Source organism: Pseudophryne corroboree, chromosome 12 (genome assembly GCF_028390025.1).
Source record: "Pseudophryne corroboree isolate aPseCor3 chromosome 12, aPseCor3.hap2, whole genome shotgun sequence".
NCBI classification, from domain to species: Eukaryota; Metazoa; Chordata; class Amphibia; order Anura; family Myobatrachidae; genus Pseudophryne; species Pseudophryne corroboree.
This window is the reverse complement of record NC_086455.1, coordinates 8,518,358-8,540,747: the sequence shown is the minus strand read 5'-3', so window position 1 is coordinate 8,540,747 and position 22,390 is coordinate 8,518,358. Positions and strand designations below refer to the sequence as shown.

Genomic DNA, 22,390 nt, shown 5'->3' with positions numbered 1-22,390 from the left:
AAGGCTGCAGACAGCTTCAGCATATGCTGTATTTCCACCAAAAGGCTGCAGACCGCTTCAGCATATGCTGTATTTCCACCAAAAGGCTGCAGACAGCTTCAGCATATGCTCTATTTCCACCAAAAGGCTACAGACAGCTTCAGCATATGCTCTATTTCCACCAAAAGGCTGCAGACAGCTTCAGCATATGCTGTATTTCCACCAAAAGGCTACAGACAGCTTCAGCATGTGCTCTATTTCCACCAAAAGGCTGCAGACAGCTTCAGCATATGCTCTATTTCCACCAAAAGGCTGCAGACAGCTTCAGCATATGCTATATTTCCACCAAAAGGCTGCAGACAGAGTAATCTCAGTTGAGAGATATAAATTGAACAATAGCACAGTTATAAGTAATTAGTGCAGTAGCTTTCTGATTCTGTAGTTCAACACAATTGCCTTCCTTTCTTATTCTGCAACCACCATGAAGGGAGCGACACTGCCTTATGCCACCTGAGATAGAATATAGGTATGGTGCATGTATTAGCAATCACACTGCATACCAAGTTAAAAAGAAAATTACCTCACTCTGCCCAAGCCACACCCGACCCAACTAAGCAGTGCTAAGGAATGTTGGGGTATTAACTATTGCGTAAAATGGAAAGAAAGCAGGAATATTTAATGTATTGTGGGGATTCCAAAATGTACACAATATAATAGAAACTAGAACTATCACAGGACAGACAAGATTTCCATCTTTACTTCATATACCACACCACATTTCTGTTCTATGCATAACACGCATATATACACAATATGTATAAATCAACCATACCCTAATATAGTCTACAAACTATGGGGGTCATTCCGAGTTGTTCGCTCGTTATTTTTTTGTCGCAACGGAGCGAATAGCCGCTAATGCGCATGCGCAATGTCCGCAGTGCGACTGCGCCAAGTAAATTTGCTATGCAGTTAGGAAATTTACTCACGGCATTACGAGGTTTTTTCTTCGTTCTGGTGATCGTAATGTGATTGACAGGAAGTGGGTGTTTCTGGGCGGAAACTGGCCGTTTTATGGGTGTGTGTGAAAAAATGCTACCGTTTCTGTGAAAAACGCGGGAGTGGCTGGAGAAACGGGGGAGTGGCTGGGCGAACGCTGGGTGTGTTTGTGACGTCAAACCAGGAACGACAAGCACTGAACTGATCGCAGATGCCGAGTAAATCTGGAGCTACTCAGAAACTGCTAAGAAGTGTCTATTCGCAATTCTGCTAATCTTTCGTTCGCAATTTTAATATGCTAAGATTCACTCCCAGTAGGCGGCGGCTTAGCGTGTGCAAAGCTGCTAAAAGCAGCTTGCGAGCGAACAACTCGGAATGATCCCCTATATAATAAAACTAATCGGGGAGAATAATCACTCTACATCTCCACCTAGTGGTCATAGGTGGTACTGTAGAGTTTTCCCCCCTCTCCTTTTTGATCATCTCCTGGACACTCTCTTTTACAGTGGGTGATGACAGAAAGCTGTAATCTTCTAACAACATAACACACAGGTGCAGACTGCAGAGAGAGGGGAATGAGGGGCTTGGGGTATCTCTGTACCTTCTAAACTGAAGATCCTGTCTCCTAAAGCATCCACGATATCGTTAAGGGCTGCTTCGTCGGTCACATTGAAGAAGTACTTCTCATCTGGGTCGCTGGCAATGTACTTAATCTCCTTGATGAAGGACCCTGGGTCCTGCTGCCTCCTCATATAGTGCCCAAGGACCTGATAAGGGGGAAAAGTTGAAGATGCCAAGTTTCAGTGTTAATGAAGGAACTGGAAAAAAAACCGCTTTGGACTTCTATAGCGCCTAAGTCATGTACCGCAATGGCGTAGCGGGTGATGTCCCGTTTCTCACACTCCGCCATGGCCAGTGGCAGCTCGTCTCCGTCGTGCGACTCTCCGTCTGTCACCACGATGAGGAGCCGAGAGGCCCCTTCCCTTCCGCCTCTTTCCGGGCTGAATGCTTCGGAGCTGAAACGACCAGGATAGGCGGTCACAGACATGTCCAAGCACATTGTAACCCAGAGACCTGCCTACTACTGCCCTCATGGGGAGACACATGGAGATGCCAGATATCATGAAGGGCTCTCACACTTGGTGACACCAAGGCCAGATCAACAATGGGGCAGATGAGACTGCAGCCCCAGCCCTTCACATAAAAATAGGCCCATCATCAGGACAGCATGGTGATGTCCTGCTGCCCAGCTGGCCATACGGTCAGCCATCAATCTACTTTTATGTATTGATAGAAACATTGGAGCTGATAGTATAGGGGTGATCGTGTAATGCCCACATGGCAATGGCCTCACCCACACATCACTGGTCACACCTCCTCTGCTTCTCACAATAGGTCCTTGAATGCTCTCAGCCCAGGCCCATGTGGCCCTCAAACCAGACCTGGTGACATCTAAAGGTTACTGAAGAAAGAGTTAGTAGATACCATCAAGCATGGTTAGAAACTGCTCCCCACAAGACCAGCCACCAATGTGCTGTTGGCTTTTGCAAGCCTCACGCATGTACCCAGCGCGTCATCTCAACGTAGTTGATTTCATCTATCACTTATGAGCAGTAAGGTTCTGTCTGTCTCTTCACTATAACACTTGCAGGTGGAATAAAGTCCTGTTGCGCCTACCAGGCCTTGTGTATAGCAAATGCTGTCCTGGTCTCTCGCCCTTCTTGACGACTGATGTTCTTGGCAGCTTCCTCCACCTCCCGGTAGGTGGCATAATCCTTCAAAGACCACTCGTGGACTGCAATCTCTGCATACTGTAGAACCCCTACCTGCCCAGAGGAAGGAGACAGTGGATGAGCTTGGCTAAAGAAAGACGGAGAATGTGGCTATCTATCGCATGCCTTATTCAATACCCCCTCCCCACTTCCTTTGCCCAGGTCATCAACACTCTCACTAACACAGACCTCTCCATCCCTTCTGCCCTACCGTGAGTGATGCCCTTTGCAACTGCACTGGTGGCAGACCCAGCAATCTGGACACTCAAAATATATCACATATCAAAAAGCCCTATTCCAGGCACATATTTGGTGTTTGAATCCTGATGACTTGTTGGGTTCACAGATGTGTGTGGTTTATTTATGCTTTGTGCTACTAATGTAAATTTGCTACCATCAGCGTCCGCTGCTATGTAAAGAGACTGGAACGCCGGATGGAAACCACACAGGATGAACTGACCTCTGGGGAATAGGAATGACACGTTTAGTGTTCATTCATGTGCTAAAGAGGATTATATACATTAAAAATGTATATTGCTGATAAGGTCCTGATTTAAAGGGACATACTTGAAAAGAAATTTTTTTTTTAAAGTCAATGTAAAGCAGTGTAGGTTTGTTGGGGGATTTTGTGTATGGAAAATTATTTGTATGGATATCATGTAAATGTGGCCTCTTGGGCAACTGTTCACATTTCCTCATGCCTGGGTTACGCAATTAGGATGTTACCATCGACATTAAATTGCATATATTGCTGATACTGCTTGCAGACTGGCTAATGGTAATATCATTTACAGCACATTATAGATAAATCAGAGCACACATAGTATATTTATCTAGTCCTCTAGGCTGCTGTGCAACCAGCTCGGATTTCAGACGCCTCCACTATATATTATATACGGCTGACCTGGATCTGGTCTGGTCCGATGAAAAACTTGCTGAGAATGTTGCTGAGGAAGTTCTGGACTTCGTACCAGGGGTAGATGCTGTTTGACCCATCCAGCAGGATGACAATGTCCATGTATGTGGAGCACCCTAGAGAAGAAAGATGCTAAATACAGAACCCAAAATACAGACCCATCATGTCAAACTGAACCTCTAAACCCAGGAGATCAATATGAGCTTCAAGCATGCAGAAACCAAGATCAGGGTGGATCCCAATCACACAGATCATGTAGATCGACCACAAACAGATCCTGCACATCAAGCTAGATCTCAATTACGCAGATTATTTTTATTAAACTGGACCCCAATCACACAGATCCTGCAGATACAACTGGATTCATATCACACAGATCCTGCAGATCAATATCACACAGATCCTGCAGAACAAACTGGAACCCAATGACAAAGATCCTGCAGATCAAACTGGACCTCGGTCACACAGATCCTGAGGAACAAACTGGATCCATATCACGTAGATCCTGTAGATCAAATTGGATCCAAATCACACTGATCATGCAGATCAAACTGGACCCCAATCATGCAGTTCCTGCAGATCAAATTGGACACGAATCACAGATCCTGCAGATCAAACTGGATCTATATCACACAGATCCTGCAGATCAAACTGGATCCATATCAAACAGATCCTGCAGATCAAACTTGAACCCAATCACACAAATCCTGCAGATCAAACTGGACCCCAGTCACACAGATCCTAAGGAACAAATTGGACCCCAATTGCACAGATCCTGCAGATCAAACTGGACCCCAATCACGCAGATCCTGTAGATCAAACTGAATGCCAATCCCACAGATCCTGCAGATCAAACTGGATCCATATCACACAGATCCTGCAAAACAAACTGGATCCATATCAGACAGATTCTGCGGATCAAACTGGACCCCAATCACACAGATCCTGCAAAACAAACTGGATCCATATCACACAGATCCTGCAGAACAAACTGGACCCCAATCATGCAGTTCCTGCAGATCAAATTGGACACAAATCACACAGATCCTGCAGAACAAACTGGACCCCAATCATGCAGTTCCTGCAGATCAAATTGGACACAAATCACACAGATCCTGGAAAACAAACTGGATCCATATCACATAGATCCTGCAGATCAAACTGCATCCATATCACACAGATCCTGCCGATTAAACTGGACCCCAGTCACACATATCCTGCAGATCAAACTGGTTCCCAATCACACAGATCCTTCAGATCAAACTGGATCCATATCAAATAGGTCCTGCAGATCAAACTGAATCTTTATAACAAAGATCCTGCAGATCTAAGTGATCCTGCCAAATTCCAGAGAAAATAGAACCTTAAACTGACCCAACAAATAGAACTGAACCCCATATATGAGCACATGACAGAAGAATAAGAACATGTACGGTGATGACTTACTCTGTGCTGTGGGCGCTATGGTCCCAGTAGGCTTGAACGATTGATCAACGCTGGCACAGATTCCAGTGCTATACATAGAGGAGCCACATTCCTGGGACCAGAGCGGGGCGCAGGCCTGAGGACGACAGAGATGGGTGTAATCCCCTGGACTGTAAGCTCTCACAGGCAGGGCCCTCCGCCCTCTGGTTCTCCCCTGCACTTTCCTGTCTCTGGCACACTCTGACTTCACAGTGAGCAAGTCCGGTCCTTTCTATCCGCCCTTCCCAGGGCACTGAGTGCTTCTGCTGATACCTGTCTCTAGCTGTCACTCCCTAATGTAATTACATATCTCACTGTATTCATCGTGTATGTTATGATCAGTTCCTGTATAACGCCATGTAAATATAAAATAGTAATAATTATGATAATCCCTTCAGTGACAGAATAATCACTGTGGATCCTATATCTTCCTGATAATGTAAAGAAATGGCTGAAAAGCACAGAGGGAAACTACGAAGTTATAGCATGGTATATTGTAACAGTTGCAGGAGGACGCATACTGATTGAAGTAACCCGTCTGCTTATTACCTGTACTGATATCCAGGTTGCAGAACAGATTGCCCTGGAAAAGGGCCTACACTCATTTTTTTCTTATTTATTTTTCAGAAAACATTTCGCAATTTAAAGGGGCGTGTATCAGGCAGCCAGGGGCCACTTACCCAGGACTGAGCGGAAATCTTACCTGTTATTGCCCAGATCAGGCCGCAGTCACAAGACGCTTGTTTTGGCTCAGGATGTCAGCAAGGCTCAGCGTTCGTTCAGCCGACCACAAATATGCCCTCTGCCCCCTCCCAACATCCTGGCATTAACCCCCTAAGCCACCTAAGACAAGGCCCCACAGAGTGCACTACTCAGGGCCTGCAGCGTGCAGCGAGAACCTGGCATGACCTGTGAAGGGGCGACAGCTAGATCCGTGACCGCAGCCTGGACCGCCGTCATAACACACAGTCATGGAACGATCCCTGGTCTTCAGTGACATCTAGGATAATAATGACCTATACATGTAAGTTTCCACGTCTGTTGGGTGGCCCCGCCATGCCTTGACTACTCTTTCTGCATAATGTGTAAAGGGTTATCTTGATAGTCATGGAGTTTCCAACAGTCGCTGGAAATGATTGTCCCTAATTGTCAGTATTGACCATAAACTCCTTCCTACTCTTCATTTGAGATACCACCAGGTCTATTTATTCCTGTGCTTTTATAAACCCCTTACTGGAAGCATGGTTGGTGTAGTGGTTAGCGTTACTGCCTCATAGCAGTGATGAAGTGAGTTTTGATTCCCACTAAAGGCCCTATCTGCCTTTGTAATGCTGGGAGCATTTGGTTTTGGAATCTCTAGTTTAAGGGATTTACCAGAGTAGAAATTCATGATTTCCACCAAAACCTTTTATGGGGAATTTTGGGGCCACCACACGCACCTCTCCCGGTGTTGCACATAGCTGACCTCACGACTGGGTGCTACGCTGTGGTTGTGACTAAAGGATTTGCAAATGGATGTGATATGTGTGTGCGCACCAGCGCTACCTCCTGCTCTTACAGTATGTATTGAAGATGGCCACCGCTACCTTTACTGCGAGATCCCGCATCCCTGCGCCATCTTAGTGTGAGACTGTCTGATGTACTGCATGGATGTGCAGAACATGTTCCTCCGAGGAGGTGGTACCGCAGATATCACAGCTACCATTGGGGGTCATTCCGACCCATTCGCTGCAGTTTGTCGCAGCGGTACGAACGGGTCGGAACTGCGCATGCATGGCGGCCGCAGTGCGCACGCACGTCGTTGACCGGCGACCATCGTCGCCGGGCAGCGCCGCCGCCAGTGGAAAAAGTGTTTGCAGCGGCGATCGCAAGAAGACTGACAGGCGGGAGGCGTTCCGGGGCATGGAGATCTGAACGCAGGCGTGTCCAGGCGTTTGGAGGGCGGATGTCTGACGTCCATTCCGGGACCTTAGTCGCTGGATCCGTCGCACAGGGTAAGTAAGTCTGACCCTGGTCTTGTTTTGCAGGAAACTTTTTTAGCATAGCAGGGCTGCACAAGCGATCACACCTGCTATGCTAATATACACTCCCCCATAGGCGGCGTCAAGTTGTACGTACGATCAACTCGGAATGACCCCCATTGTCTCTGGTAACATACCTGCTTCCTTTGTATTACACTGCGTTACCGCTGACAACCGATGTTCACCTGAATAAACCTGCTTAAGGATAAACTGTCTGACCTAAACTCCATTTCGCGTTCCGCTGGTGCCTACTGTTCTACACCGATATTGTATCTCAGCAATATGCATCAGGAAGGTCCTGCTGCCAAAAGAGTTAATCATTTTGTTCAAGACACTTTCTGAAGGTTCCTGGCGCAAAGGTCACTCACCACAAATCCGCCTTGGGCATCCCGGGCCAGCGCCATCCCGAAGTGCATATTATCCATTTCCTTGGAGACGTTCCGGAAAGCAAGTTCTCCTTCAATGGAGACCAAATGTCACACATAAGAAACCAGGAGAGAACATGCAGAACATTACTACAGGTCCAAGCTCGCAGGGACCCCCATCCATCCTATTACAGGTGGTCGCGCACCGCGCTATTTGCCATATAAATTAATCTTCAGTAGGTGGAATTATTATTTTCTTTCCGGCCTCAGGCGTCTCTCAGCGGCAGATTCATAGATACAACAAAACATATGACGAGAAGAGACTTATTGACCACTTACCCAGGTGGACCTTAGTGCAGGAGGAATTGCTCTGGGCCGCCAGGGTGCACTTATAGACATCTCCCTGTCGGTTACCATTGGTCCCATCCCACGGCGCTCCCACCAGCATCCTGCGTGATAAGGGGTATAGAATTAGAGGAGGGCTCAGTCAGCGCAGCAATGTCACCAGTGGGAGTGAGGTAACGGGTGACAGAATTATCTGTGCAATACTGACATCCTGGCTCACACTCCCTGGCCGTGTGCGCACTAAAGGGGAAATGGCCGCCATCAGTGACCCTAATCTCCAGTGCTTCCAATATGGAGGCATCTCCGGGTGACGCACCACAGGGGCTCGGAAAGTGCTAACAAATGTAAAACATGAGCGACAAATTAAGCTAAAGGGGGTATTTATCAAAGCATAGAGAGAAAGAGGAGGAGATGTACTAAGGGGATCCAGTCTCTAGGTCGACCGCACTTAGGTCGATAGTCATTAGGTCGACATTAGGGGTCATTCCGAGTTGATCGTAGCTGTGATAAATTTAGCACAGCTACGAGCATTCACACTGACATGCGGGGGGACGCCCAGCACAGGGCTATCCCGCCCCGCATGTCAGTGCCGCCCCCTCCCCCCCCCCCCAGAAGTGCAAAGGCATCGCACAGCGGCAATGCCTTTGCACTTCAAGAGTAGCTTCCGGCCAGTGCAGCTTTAGCGAGCTGGCCGGGAGCTACTCATTGCTCCCCGGCCCGCAGCGGCTGCATGTGACGTCACGCAGACGCTGCGGCCCGCCCCTAGTTCGGTCCAGCCACGCCTGCGTTGGCCGGACCGCACCCAGGAAACGGCGGCCAAACGCCGCCGTTCCGCCCCCTCTCGCCCAGCGATCGCCTCTGCCTGTCAATCAGGCAGAGTCTATCGCATCCCTGCTACGGCCTTCGGCCGTCTGGCATGCGCCGGCGCATGCGCAGTAGGGACCCGTTCGCTCTGCTGCGTTAAAAAGCAGCGAGTGAACTGGTCAGAATGACCCCCGTGGTCTGTAAGTTGATATGGTCACTAGGTCGACATGTGTTTTTCCCTTTTTTTTCTTAATTTTTTGAACTTTTTCATACTTTACGATCCACTTGGACTATGAGTGGTAACGGTAATCTGTGCCAAGCGCAACGAGGCACCTTGCCCGAAGCATGGCGAGCGAAGCGATGCGGTGCACTAATTGGGGTTCCCGGTCACTTTACAAAGAAAACGACACAAAAAAACAAAGCATGTCAACCTTTTTCCACGACGACCTAATGAGTGTGTCGACCCTATGATTCACTCCCATACTAAGCTTTAGAGAGAGATAAAGTGGACAGTGATAAAGTACCAACCAATCAGCTCCTGACTTATTTCTCAAACAGCCTGTAGCATGGCATCTAGCAGCTGATTGGTTGGTCCCTGATCACTGACTACTTTATCTTCTCCAAGTCTTAGTACATCTCACTTTCTCTCTATGCTTTGATAAATACTCCGTAAGGCCTCACACCCGCTGGCAGTAGCGTCATGTGTGCTTGATACTCCCTTCATGATGTAAACCGCGACTTCAGCTCTGCTCAGACTCTGGACACTGAACACAGGTTGAAGCCGGGGTTTCAGTACTTACTCCCTTTCACACCTGGGTTATTCCCGAGTCCTAGCCATTCCCACCGGACCCAGGTCTTCCAGTGACCCTGGTCTTCCGTCTGCCAGGGGACGCTTGCTGTCATCTCCAAGTGCCCGCCAATCAGCTACTATTAGGCATGACCTAGGTCATTGTGACCCGGGTCATGCCTTTCAAATCGCAGGTGACCCAGGTTGGTCCCGGGAATAGCCCTGGTACCGAGCAGGGTCGTGAACCCAGGACATCCAACCCAGATCAGGTCTGGTCAGACATAGCCGAGACCCAGATCGAGCCGCAAGCCGAGTCTAAAGCTATGGGCCCCATTTATCAAGAATTGCATACACAATGCACAGTTTTGCAAACATTAAATTTTCTTCTTCATTACAGTACGTGCAGGCAATATAATGTCATTATCCTGGCAGTTTACTTCTGAGTTGTCATTGCTGCTATTAGAGCAGTGTATGTATTGTTTGTAATAGTCAATGACTTGGGACATGGACCCTCATTCCGAGTTGTTCGCTCGCTAGCTGCTTTTAGCAGCATTGCACACGCTAGGCCGCCGCCCTCTGGGAGTGTATCTTAGCTTAGCAGAATAGCGAACAAAAGATATAGCAGAACTGCTACCAAATAATTCTTTGCAGTTTCTCAGTAGCTCCAGACCTACTCACAGATTGCGATCAGCTCAGTCCGTTTAGTTCCTGGTTTGACGTCACAAACACGCCCTGCGTTCGGCCAGCCACTCCCCCGTTTCTCCAGACACTCCCACACGCCTGCGTTTTTTAGCACACTCCCGGAAAACGCTCAGTAACCACCCAGAAACGCCCCTTTCCTGTCAATCATTCACCAATCAGCAGAGCGACTGAAAAGCGCCGCAGGATCCACAGCAAATCTACGAAGTTTTTAGTTAAATAACTAAGCGCATGCGCCCTGCGTGCCTTGCACATGCGCATTTAGCAACAAATCGCAGCATAGCGAAAATCAGCAGCGAGCGAACAACTCGGAATGACCACCATGGTGCAGACTTTCACCAAAAGTATGACAGCGTGCCTTGAGCAACTTTTAAATTTCTCTCTCGGAAAAACAGAGCTGCTCTGTCAACCCAGGAAGACCAGACGCCGTGCCGTGTCCAGCTCTGTCCATCTGAAAGCATCCACCTGTGGGGGTGCTGAGTGGTGTACAGAAGGGTGAGAGGGTTACATGGTGTAGATCAGGCTGTGGCGAGGAACGGTCACAGGAGAGAAGAGACACACTAGCGTTTCCTCCACCCTCTGGGGGGCTGGGGGGGTCCTACTTCCCTGTCTGCATTGCTGTCTGCTAATAGAATGCTTTCTGCATGTGCATAATCAAGGACATCCTGGAAACATGACCTGCTCTGGGAACCTGAAAACCTGTCTTTACATCTCTTCGCACCACTTCCATCTACACAAGAGGGAGATGGTTTCTCGTGTCTCCTGGAAATAATAGTTCTCCAGGCAGACGTTACATGACATCCTAGCCAGGCCCTGAAATGTGTTACCGGCCGTCCTCCCACCTTCCTCTGGCCTCAGTGAGGATGGGGATAGCAGGCAGGCGCCTGGGAATCTCATTGCTGAGGGAGGATGATGAGCAGAACAGCAGCCGTAGCTGCCTCATCTCTGTCATGTACTGTGTTTCTTACATCAACATTCTTAATGTATACAGAACATAGAACCGTACAGCACGCACATCAAGTACATACGCCATCTCTGCTCAGAGCACGGTATACAAAGCTGGACCTGCAGCAGAATGCAAAGCACGTAGGAACTACAACCCCCAGCATGTCCTTCCACAAAGGAACATTGTACAGAAAATACACGATACATGGATGCTATAGCGTTGCCACTGTTCTGAAGAGCTTGCAATCCATAATCAAAGGCGCCTGGTATGTGTGATCCAATATCGTAACCTGCCCATTTAACCCCTCACTGCCTGCGGGATCTGCAAGCTGATAACAAGGGGATGGAGTTCCAGGAGTGTTATTTTGTATTGTGTGCTGGTAACCATTTTTCCATCTGGAGAAGAGATCTGGAGGCACATAATGCGCCCAGCCGGGGGCAGGTGGAACGTGAGCTGCAGCCCTGAGAGGTGCTTATGTTTTTGTGTCTCTACAGGAAATACATTTGGACATGAGAACGCCAAATATCCCATATTCAGTATCCAGACATGGCTTTTATATGAGCTCTGTGTGTACATAGGATACCTCAGTATACAGCCTGTGGGGGGAGATGCCCCTTCCTACTAGGATGTGACCTTATAAATTGGGTTCCGCTGTTAGACTCACCCGCCATCTGGAGACAAATTAAAACATGAAGCACTCCTGTAAAGTACAAGTTTGTTTAGGTTTTCCATAGAAGGATAAGTTCCCCACTTGGGGTATATCTGCAGCAGATGTCCCCCAACGGGCCTCGTGAAGCCCTAGAACTCATCCCATGTGGTGCAGTGATCATCTCCTCTCCATTGTGATTCTGTCATAACGTGAGTGCAGCATCTTCCCACACTCCTCAGTCTACGATCGGATGGCTTTCTCTAGCTCAGGCATCTACTCGCTCTCAGCAAGTGGTCTAGTGTTTCCCCACAAAGGCCTGGACTCTTGGATCACAGGACTCTTCTAGCCACCCGGAAAAAAAAAAATGGTGCCCGTCACTGGCCTACAGAGAGATTAGTCCGTAAGATTACACTAGCTGGAGCATAAAGAGGTCCATGATCAAGCGGGTGAAACAAGGGTCAGGGAGATATTTTAAGCTCGATAGAAAAATTCAGTGGTCAGCATGTACTGTAGTTTTCCATGTTAGTAGAATAGTTTTGAGGCCTTTTGGTAGAGACTACGTCCTTGCTCAGCAAAAAAAAAAAAAAAAGTTTTGGGGTTTATCAGAGGTGATCAGGGTGGACCAAGGAGGAAATTTATGGAGACAGTTGGAACTTGTTGGATTGTGTTGAGGTCTGGACAAAATGTTTTGGTTAGAGATAAGTGTTGTGGGATCAGGTGGATAAATTCTAGGATTACGCCCAAACCGTGAGGTCAGGAAGCCAGAGGGAGACCTCAGGTGGGCAGGAAAAACATTTAGATGGACAAGCTCTGGATTCAAGCATTTTTGGAGGATAAAAAAGGTTTGGGGTGATCTCTGTGGCTAACTAACAGAGCTCACAGGGATGTTATGTCACCATCGGGCCTACACAAAGCTGTAGACCAGACCCAGATCCACAATGAGAGAACCAGAACCCACAGTTTATTGGAATGAAGGAAGTATGCAGCTTACCATTTCTGACCGTCCGCTTCATGCTGCAGAACCTTATAGCCAAACTGGGCATGTTCAGGGCCGCGAAAGACCTTCGGCCTCTTTGCGTCAATGTTGAAGGATGTAACAAAACCTAGAACATAAATCAGACTTTACTAATTATATATATATGCATATATATAGCAGCAATGTAATCCGGAACTCTGTAATGCAGTAAAGCATCAACAATTGCTCTGGTGCCTTCCTTAGAGGGACAGCACTCCCACCATACACCACATACAGAAGGGGTGTATATCCCCAAAACATTGTACACGTAAGAATATTCTAAGTGCTGCCTTCTGTGTATTGTGTGTGTATTTGTATGTAGATAGATAGATAGAGTTCCCTATAATGTGAGCTCCTCTACCTCCTGTCTGAGCGTTATATTAGTGCACAGTAGCTGCCTGTGGCAGACTTAGGGTGAACGTCTTGCTTTGCAATATATGATACACCGCTCTAATACGGGCGTTAACACTTGGACATAATATCATATGGGTACAGTCATGTTTATTATATAACTATAGGGTTCTCTCACAATGGAGATTCACATTTTCCAAACACCCAGCCTGGAAAGTTGAGCTACTGTAGGAGGATGCTGGGACAAGAGGAATTACTGTGCCAGTGACAGGAGGAATTACTGTGCCAGTGATGGGAGGAATTACTGTGCCCCTGACAGGAGGAATTACTGTGCCAGTGACAGGAGGAATGACTGTGCCAGTGATGGGAGGAATTACTGTGCCAGTGACGGGAGGAATTACTGTGCCAGTGACAGGAGGAATTACTGTGCCAGTGACAGGAGGAATTACTGTGCCAGTGACAGGAGGAATTACTGTGCCCCTGACAGGAGGAATTACTGTGCCAGTGACAGGAGGAATGACTGTGCCAGTGATGGGAGGAATTACTGTGCCCCTGACAGGAGGAATTACTGTGCCAGTGATGGGAGGAATTACTGTGCCCCTGACAGGAGGAATTACTGTGCCAGTGACAGGAGGAATTACTGTGCCAGTGATGGGAGGAATTACTGTGCCCCTGACAGGAGGAATTACTGTGCCAGTGACAGGAGGAATGACTGTGCCAGTGATGGGAGGAATTACTGTGCCAGTGACGGGAGGAAATACTGTGCCAGTGACAGGAGGAATGACTGTGCCAGTGACAGGAGGAATGACTGTGCCCCTGACAGGAGGAATGACTGTGCCCCTGACAGGAGGAATTACTGTGCCAGTGACGGGAGGTATTACTGTGCCAGTGACAGGAGGAATGACTGTGCCAGTGACAGGAGGAATTACTGTGCCCCTGACAGGAGGAATGACTGTGCCAGTGACAGGAGGAATTACTGTGCCCCTGACAGGAGGAATTACTGTGCCAGTGACAGGAGGTATTACTGCGCCAGTGGCAGGAGGAATTACTGCGCCAGTGACAGGAGGTATTACTGTGCCAGTGACAGGAGGAATGACTGTGCCAGTGACAGGAGGAATGACTGTGCCAGTGACAGGAGGAATGACTGTGCCAGTGACTGGAGGAATTACTGTGCCCCTGACAGGAGGAATTACTGTGCCAGTGACAGGAGGTATTACTGCGCCAGTGACAGGAGGAATTACTGCGCCAGTGACAGGAGGTATTACTGTGCCAGTGACAGGAGGAATGACTGTGCCAGTGACTGGAGGAATTACTGTGCCCCGGACAGGAGGAATTACTGTGCCAGTGACAGGAGGTATTACTGCGCCAGTGGCAGGAGGAATTACTGCGCCAGTGACAGGAGGTATTACTGTGCCAGTGACAGGAGGAATGACTGTGCCAGTGACAGGAGGAATGACTGTGCCAGTGACAGGAGGAATGACTGTGCCAGTGACTGGAGGAATTACTGTGCCCCTGACAGGAGGAATTACTGTGCCAGTGACAGGAGGTATTACTGCGCCAGTGACAGGAGGAATTACTGCGCCAGTGACAGGAGGTATTACTGTGCCAGTGACAGGAGGAATGACTGTGCCAGTGACAGGAGGAATGACTGTGCCAGTGACAGGAGGTATTACTGTGCCAGTGACAGGAGGAATGACTGTGCCAGTGACAGGAGGAATGACTGTGCCAGTGACAGGAGGTATTACTGTGCCAGTGACAGGAGGTATTGCGCCAGTGACACTGCGCCCCTGACGGGAGGAATTACTGTGCCAGTGATGGGAGGTATTACTGTGCCAGCGATGGGAGGTATTACTGTGCCAGTGACATGAGGAATGACTGCCAGTGACAGGAGGAATTACTGTGCCAGTGACAGAAGGAATTACTGTGCCAGTGACAGGAGGAATGACTGTGCCACTAACATGAGGAATGACTGTGCCAGTGACATGAGGAATGACTGCGCCCCTGACAGGCGGTATTACTGCGCCAGTGACAGGAGGTATTACTGTGCCAGTGACAGGAGGTATTACTGCGCCAGTGACAGGAGGAATGACTGTGCCAGTGACAGGAGGAATGACTGTGCCACTGACATGAGGAATGACTGTGCCAGTGACATGAGGAATGACTGCGCCCCTGACAGGCGGTATTACTGCGCCAGTGACAGGAGGTATTACTGCGCCAGTGACAGGAGGAATGACTGTGCCAGTGACAGGAGGAATGACTGTGCCACTGACATGAGGAATGACTGTGCCAGTGACATGAGGAATGACTGCGCCCCTGACAGGCGGTATTACTGTGCCAGTGAGGGGGCAGAAATAAAAGATGTAGAGGCTCCCCTATAAGGGCTACACCTGCACACCCAGCCAGGTCAGTGAGTGTACTGGGGGTGACCTGATGGTGTGTAGGGCGTAGGCAGATCTGCACACACAGAGACTCTCTGTGAGAAACCCCTCATACACGAGGCACAGTACTAATCACTCAGGGTTTGTCTGACGTCCGCTGCGCCTCTGCTGGTGGATTTACACTCCGCTCACTAACTAACTCTGCGTCACCATTATCTACTTATATATAGCGCACACATATTCCACAGCGCTGTACAGAGAATTTCTCTGACGTCCTCGTGGATGCTGGGAACTCCGTAAGGACCATGGGGAATAGCGGCTCCGCAGGAGACTGGGCACAAAAGTAAAAGCTTTATGACTAGCTGGTGTGCACTGGCTCCTCCCCCTATGACCCTCCTCCAAGCCTCAGTTAGATTTTTGTGCCCGGCCGAGAAGGGTGCATGCTAGGTAGCTCTCCAGAGCTGCTTAGAGTAAAAGTTTTAAATAGGTTTTTTTATCTTCAGTGAGACCTGCTGGCAACAGGCTCACTGCATCGTGGGACTAAGGGGAGAAGAAGCGAACTCACATGAATGCAGAGTGGATTGGGCTTCTTGGCTACTGGACATTAGCTCCAGAGGGACGATCACAGGTTCAGCCTGGATGGGTCCCGGAGCCGCGCCGCCGGCCCCCTTACAGAGCCAGAAGAGCGAAGAGGTCCGGAAAAATCGGCGGCAGAAGACGTTCCTGTCTTCAATAAGGTAGCGCACAGCACTGCAGCTGTGCGCCATTGCTCTCAGCACACTTCACACTCCGGTCACTGAGGGTGCAGGGCGCTGGGGGGGAGCGCCCTGAGACGCAATAAAACATGTTTTAAACCTTATATGGCTAAAGAAATGCATCACATATAGCTCCTGGGCTATATGGATGCATTTAACCCCTGCCAGTTTCCCTAAAAAAAGCGGGAGAAAAGGCAGCCGAAAAGGGGGCGGAGCCTATCTCCTCAGCACACAAGCGCCATTTTCCCTCACAGCTCCGCTGGAAGGACGGCTCCCTGACTCTCCCCTGCAGTCCTGCTACAGAATCAGGGTAAAACAAGAGAGGGGGGGCACTAATTGGCAGAAAATACATATACAGCAGCTATAGAAGGGAGAAACACTTATATAAGGTTATCCCTGCATATATATAGCGCTCTGGTGTGTGCTGGCAAACTCTCCCTCTGTCTCCCCAAAGGGCTCGTGGGGTCCTGTCCTCTATCAGAGCATTCCCTGTGTGTGTGCTGTGTGTCGGTACGATTGTGTCGACATGTATGAGGAGGAAAATGATGTGGAGGCGGAGCAATTGCCTGTAATAGTGATGTCACCCCCTAGGGAGTCGACACCTGACTGGATGGTCGTATGGAAGGAATTACGTGACAGTGTCAGCACTTTGCAAAAAACTGTTGACGACATGAGACAGCCGGCAAATCAGTTAGTGCCTGTCCAGGCGTCTCAAACACCGTCAGGGGCTCTAAAGCGCCCGTTACCTCAGATGGTCGACACAGACCCAGACACGGATACTGACTCCAGTGTCGACGGTGACGAGACAAACGTAATGTCCAGTAGGGCCACACGTTACATGATCACGGCAATGAAGGAGGCTTTGAACATTTCTGATACTACAAGTACCACAAAAAAGGGTATTATGTGGGGTGTGAAAAAACTACCCATAGTTTTTCCTGAATCAGATGAATTAAATGAGGTGTGTGACAAAGCGTGGGTTTCCCCCGATAAAAAACTGCTGATTTCTAATAAATTATTGGCATTATACCCTTTCCCGCCAGAGGTTAGGGCGCGTTGGGAAACACCCCCTAGGGTAGATAAGGCGCTCACACGCTTATCAAAACAAGTGGCGTTACCGTCTCCTGATACGGCCGCCCTCAAGGAACCAGCTGATAGAAAGCTGGAAAATATCCTAAAAGGTATATACACACATACTGGTGTTATACTACGACCAGCAATCGCCTCAGCCTGGATGTGCAGCGCTGGAGTGGCTTGGTCGGATTCCCTGACTGAAAATATTGATACCCTGGATAGGGACAGTATATTATTGACTATAGAGCATTTAAAGGATGCATTACTATATATGCGAGATGCACAGAGGGATATTTGCACCCTGGCATCAAGAGTAAGTGCGTTGTCCATTTCTGCCAGAAGAAGTTTATGGACACGACAGTGGTCCGGTGATGCGGATTCAAAACGGCATATGGAAGTTTTGCCGTATAAAGGGCGGTCTATCAGACCTGGTGGCCACGGCGACGGCTGGGAAATCCACCTTTTTACCCCAGGTCACCTCTCAGCAGAAAAAGACACCGTCTTTTCAAACTCAGTCCTTTCGTCCCCATAAGGGCAAGCGGGCAAAAGGCCACTCATTTCTGCCCCGGGGCAGAGGAAGGGGAAAAAGACTGCAGCAAGCAACCTCTTCCCAGGATCAGAAGCCCTCCCCCGCTTCTGCCAAGTCTTCAGCATGACGCTGGGGCTTTACAAGCGGACTCAGGCACGGTGGGGGCCCGTCTCAAAAATTTCAACGCGCAGTGGGCTCACTCGCAAGTGGACCCCTGGATCCTGCAGGTAGTATCACAGGGGTACAAATTGGAATTCGAGACGTCTCCCCCTCGCCGGTTCCTGAAGTCTGCTCTACCAACGTCTCCCTCCGACAGGGAGGCAGTATTGGAAGCTATTCACAAGCTGTATTCCCAGCAGGTGATAATCAAGGTACCCCTCCTACAGCAGGGAAAGGGGTATTATTCCACGCTGTTTGTGGTACCGAAGCCGGACGGCTCGGTGAGACCGATTTTAAATCTGAAATCATTGAACACTTACATAAAAAGGTTCAAATTCAAGATGGAATCACTCAGAGCAGTGATAGCGAACCTGGAAGAAGGAGACTATATGGTGTCTCTGGACATCAAAGATGCTTATCTCCATGTCCCAATCTACCCTTCTCACCAAGGGTACCTCAGGTTTGTGGTACAGAACTGTCATTATCAGTTTCAGACGCTGCCGTTTGGATTGTCCACGGCACCACGGGTCTTTACCAAGGTAATGGCCGAAATGATGATTCTTCTTCGAAGAAAAGGCGTCTTAATTATCCCTTACTTGGACGATCTCCTGATAAGGGCAAGGTCCAGGGAATAGTTAGAGGTCGGAGTAGCACTATCTCAGGTGGTGCTACGTCAGCACGGGTGGATTCTAAATATTCCAAAATCGCAGCTGATTCCAACAACACGTCTACTGTTCCTAGGGATGATTCTGGACACAGTCCAGAAAAAGGTGTTTCTCCCGGAGGAGAAGGCCAGGGAGTTATCCGAGCTAGTCAGGAACCTCCTGAAACCAGGACAAGTGTCAGTGCATCAATGCACAAGGGTCCTGGGAAAGATGGTGGCTTCTTACGAAGCGATTCCATTCGGAAGATTCCATGCAAGAACGTTTCAGTGGGATCTGCTGGACAAATGGTCCGGATCGCATCTTCAGATGCATCAGCGGATAACCCTATCTCCAAGGACAAGGGTGTCTCTCCTGTGGTGGTTGCAGAGTGCTCATCTTCTAGAGGGCCGCAGATTCGGCATTCAGGACTGGATTCTGGTGACCACGGATGCCAGCCTGAGAGGCTGGGGAGCAGTCACACAGGGAAGAAATTTCCAGGGCTTGTGGTTAAGCATGGAAACGTCTCTTCACATAAATATCCTGGAACTAAGGGCAATTTACAATGCCCTAAGTCAAGCAAGGCCTCTGCTTCAGGGTCAGTCGGTTTTGATCCAATCGGACAACATCACGGCAGTCGCCCACGTAAACAGACAGGGCGGCACAAGAAGCAGGAGGGCAATGGCAGAAGCTGCAAGAATTCTTCGCTGTGCGGAAAATCATGTGACAGCACTGTCAGCGGTGTTCATTCCGGGAGTGGACAACTGGGAAGCAGACTTCCTCAGCAGACACGACCTCCACCCGGGGGAGTGGGGACTTCACCCAGAAGTCTTCCACGTGATTGTAAACCGTTGGGAAAAACCAAAGGTGGACATGATGGCGTCTCGTCTCAACAAGAAACTAGACAGATATTGCGCCAGGTCAAGGGACCCTCAGGCAATAGCGGTGGACGCTCTGGTAACACCGTGGGTGTGTTCCCTCCTCTGCCTCTCATACCCAAAGTACTGAGAATCATAAGAAGGAGAGGAGTAAGAACTATACTCGTGGCTCCGGATTGGCCAAGAAGGACTTGGTACCCGGAACTTCAAGAGATGCTCACGGAGGACCCGTGGCCTCTACCTCTCAGAAAGGACCTGCTCCAGCAGGGACCTTGTCTGTTCCAAGACTTACCGCGGCTGCGTTTGACGGCATGGAGGTTGAACGCCGGATCCTGAAGGAAAAAGGCATTCCAGATGAAGTCATCCCTACCCTGGTCAAGGCCAGAAAGGATGTAACCGCAAAACATTATCACCGCATTTGGCGGAAATATGTTGCGTGGTGTGAGGCCAAGAAGGCCCCTACAGAGGAATTTCAACTGGGTCGTTTCCTGCATTTCCTGCAAACAGGACTATCTATGGGCCTAAAATTAGGGTCCATTAAGGTTCAAATTTCGGCCCTGTCAATCTTCTTCCAAAAAGAACTGGCTTCAGTGCCTGAAGTTCAGACGTTTGTCAAAGGGGTACTGCATATACAGCCTCCTTTTGTGCCTCCAGTGGCACCTTGGGATCTCAATGTAGTGTTGAGTCTCCTAAAATCACATTGGTTTGAACCACTCACCACTGTGGAATTGAAATATCTCACATGGAAAGTGGTCATGCTGTTAGCCCTGGCTTCAGCCAGGCGTGTCTCAGAATTGGCGGCTTTATCATATAAAAGCCCTTACCTAATTTTTCATTCAGACAGGGCAGAACTGAGGACTCGCCCTCAATTTCTCCCTAAGGTGGTTTCAGCGTTTCACATGAACCAGCCTATTGTGGTACCTGCGGCTACTAGGGACTTGGAGGACTCCAAGTTGCTGGACGTAGTCAGGGCCCTGAAAATATATGTTTCCAGGACGGCTGGAGTCAGAAAATCTGACTCGCTGTTTATCCTGTATGCACCCAACAAGCTGGGTGCTCCTGCTTCTAAGCAGACGATTGCTCGTTGGATTTGTAGTACAATTCAGCTTGCACATTCTGTGGCAGGCCTGCCACAGCCAAAATCTGTAAAAGCCCATTCCACAAGGAAAGTGGGCTCATCTTGGGCGGCTGCCCGAGGGGTCTCGGCTTTACAACTTTGCCGAGCAGCTACTTGGTCAGGGGCAAACACGTTTGCTAAATTTTACAAATTCGATACCCTGGCTGAGGAGGACCTGGAGTTCTCTCATTCGGTGCTGCAGAGTCATCCGCACTCTCCCGCCCGTTTGGGAGCTTTGGTATAATCCCCATGGTCCTTACGGAGTTCCCAGCATCCACTAGGACGTCAGAGAAAATAAGAATTTACTTACCGATAATTCTATTTCTCATAGTCCGTAGTGGATGCTGGGCGCCCATCCCAAGTGCGGATTGTCTGCAATACTTGTATATAGTTATTGTTACAAAAATCGGGTTGTTTATTGTTGTGAGCCATCTTTTCAGAGGCTCCTACGTTTATCATACTGTTAACTGGGTTCAGATCACAAGTTGTACGGTGTGATTGGTGTGGCTGGTATGAGTCTTACCCGGGATTCAAGATCCTTCCTTATTATGTACGCTCGTCCGGGCACAGTATCCTAACTGAGGCTTGGAGGAGGGTCATAGGGGGAGGAGCCAGTGCACACCAGCTAGTCATAAAGCTTTTACTTTTGTGCCCAGTCTCCTGCGGAGCCGCTATTCCCCATGGTCCTTACGGAGTTCCCAGCATCCACTACGGACTATGAGAAATAGAATTATCGGTAAGTAAATTCTTATTATTTCAGTCACTCACATCAGCCCCTGCCCCAGTGGAGCTTACAATCTAATTCCCCGTCACATGTACACACATACAAGCTGGGGTTATTTGCTGGTCAGACGTCAGGTAAGATAGCAGCATGTTTTTGTAGTGTGGGAGGAAACCGGAGCAGCCATAGGAAACTTGCGCAAACACGTGGAGAACATACCGGTCTTTATATGTCTCTGGTCTTTACACAGAGTGTGGTTTACAGGGAAAATACACCCAGGTCTTATTATGGTTTTGTCCTTCCGCACAGGTCTAGTAAGACATGGTGGGGGGGGAGGTATCAAGCCTTGGACAGAGATAAAGTACTAACCAATCATCTCCAGTCATTTTTCAAAATACAGCGTGTATAATTGGTTGGTACTTTATCTCTCTCCATGTTAATCTTTCTCCAAGCTTTGATCCATCTCCCCCATAACTATATTTACATAACCGTTCACAATGAGTGTGAATGTCTCTATCCATACATTTGCTAACATTTTAAAATCATTTCCAGGGATGGTTCTAGTTTTTTAACAAAGTGTCCCTATATGTGTCCCTCTTTTTCCATTGTTGATTGACTAAATGTAGTCCCTCTGTCTATGTGGGGGCAGTTGGGAGGTAGGATGCCATGTGCAGGGGGGTAAAGGTCAGAGACATTGTTATTAAAATTCTTTCTGTTTCTGAAGATGGAAAATTATAGGCTGACATGGGCTCTAAGTACACACTGCGAGTATATATAAATATATCCCACCCACAGCTCAGGACACCTCGGCTGGGTGGGGGCTACAGTATGCAACGCTTCATAATAGGAATATCCCTGTGGGTGATGGACAAACACTGACACAGGACCAGGAAAGAGAGCAGGCCACTCGGTTCACTGGAAATGACAAAAAAAAAAAAACACCTAAATGTTGCTTAATGTGGGACTGGGCTGAAGGAGTGACTGGCCGAAGTGCCAGGTCGGGTAGTCACAGCCCTCACCAGCCTTTAC

At 48.8% G+C, this 22,390-nt stretch overlaps 1 protein-coding gene across 2 annotated transcripts in view; it reads right to left on the bottom strand.

The window, feature by feature from the left end:
- ITGA10 (integrin subunit alpha 10) overlaps nucleotides 1-22,390 on the bottom strand; it is a 64,159-nt gene that overhangs the window by 37,581 nt on the left and 4,188 nt on the right. The window contains exons 1-9 of one of the 2 annotated variants that reach the window (XM_063946885.1): nucleotides 16,053-16,262; nucleotides 12,735-12,846; nucleotides 7,853-7,962; nucleotides 7,517-7,605; nucleotides 5,110-5,224; nucleotides 3,652-3,779; nucleotides 2,653-2,801; nucleotides 1,841-1,991; nucleotides 1,577-1,742 (exon numbers count right to left, since the gene is read on the bottom strand). In XM_063946885.1, coding sequence (XP_063802955.1) covers nucleotides 1,577-1,742; nucleotides 1,841-1,991; nucleotides 2,653-2,801; nucleotides 3,652-3,779; nucleotides 5,110-5,224; nucleotides 7,517-7,605; nucleotides 7,853-7,962; nucleotides 12,735-12,846; nucleotides 16,053-16,254 — 1,222 coding nt within the window. In that variant the 5' untranslated portion in view covers nucleotides 16,255-16,262. Of the gene's footprint in view, nucleotides 1-1,576; nucleotides 1,743-1,840; nucleotides 1,992-2,652; nucleotides 2,802-3,651; nucleotides 3,780-5,109; nucleotides 5,225-7,516; nucleotides 7,606-7,852; nucleotides 7,963-12,734; nucleotides 12,847-16,052; nucleotides 16,263-22,390 lie in introns of those variants that run through there. The other variant, XM_063946886.1, reaches the window with a different exon arrangement.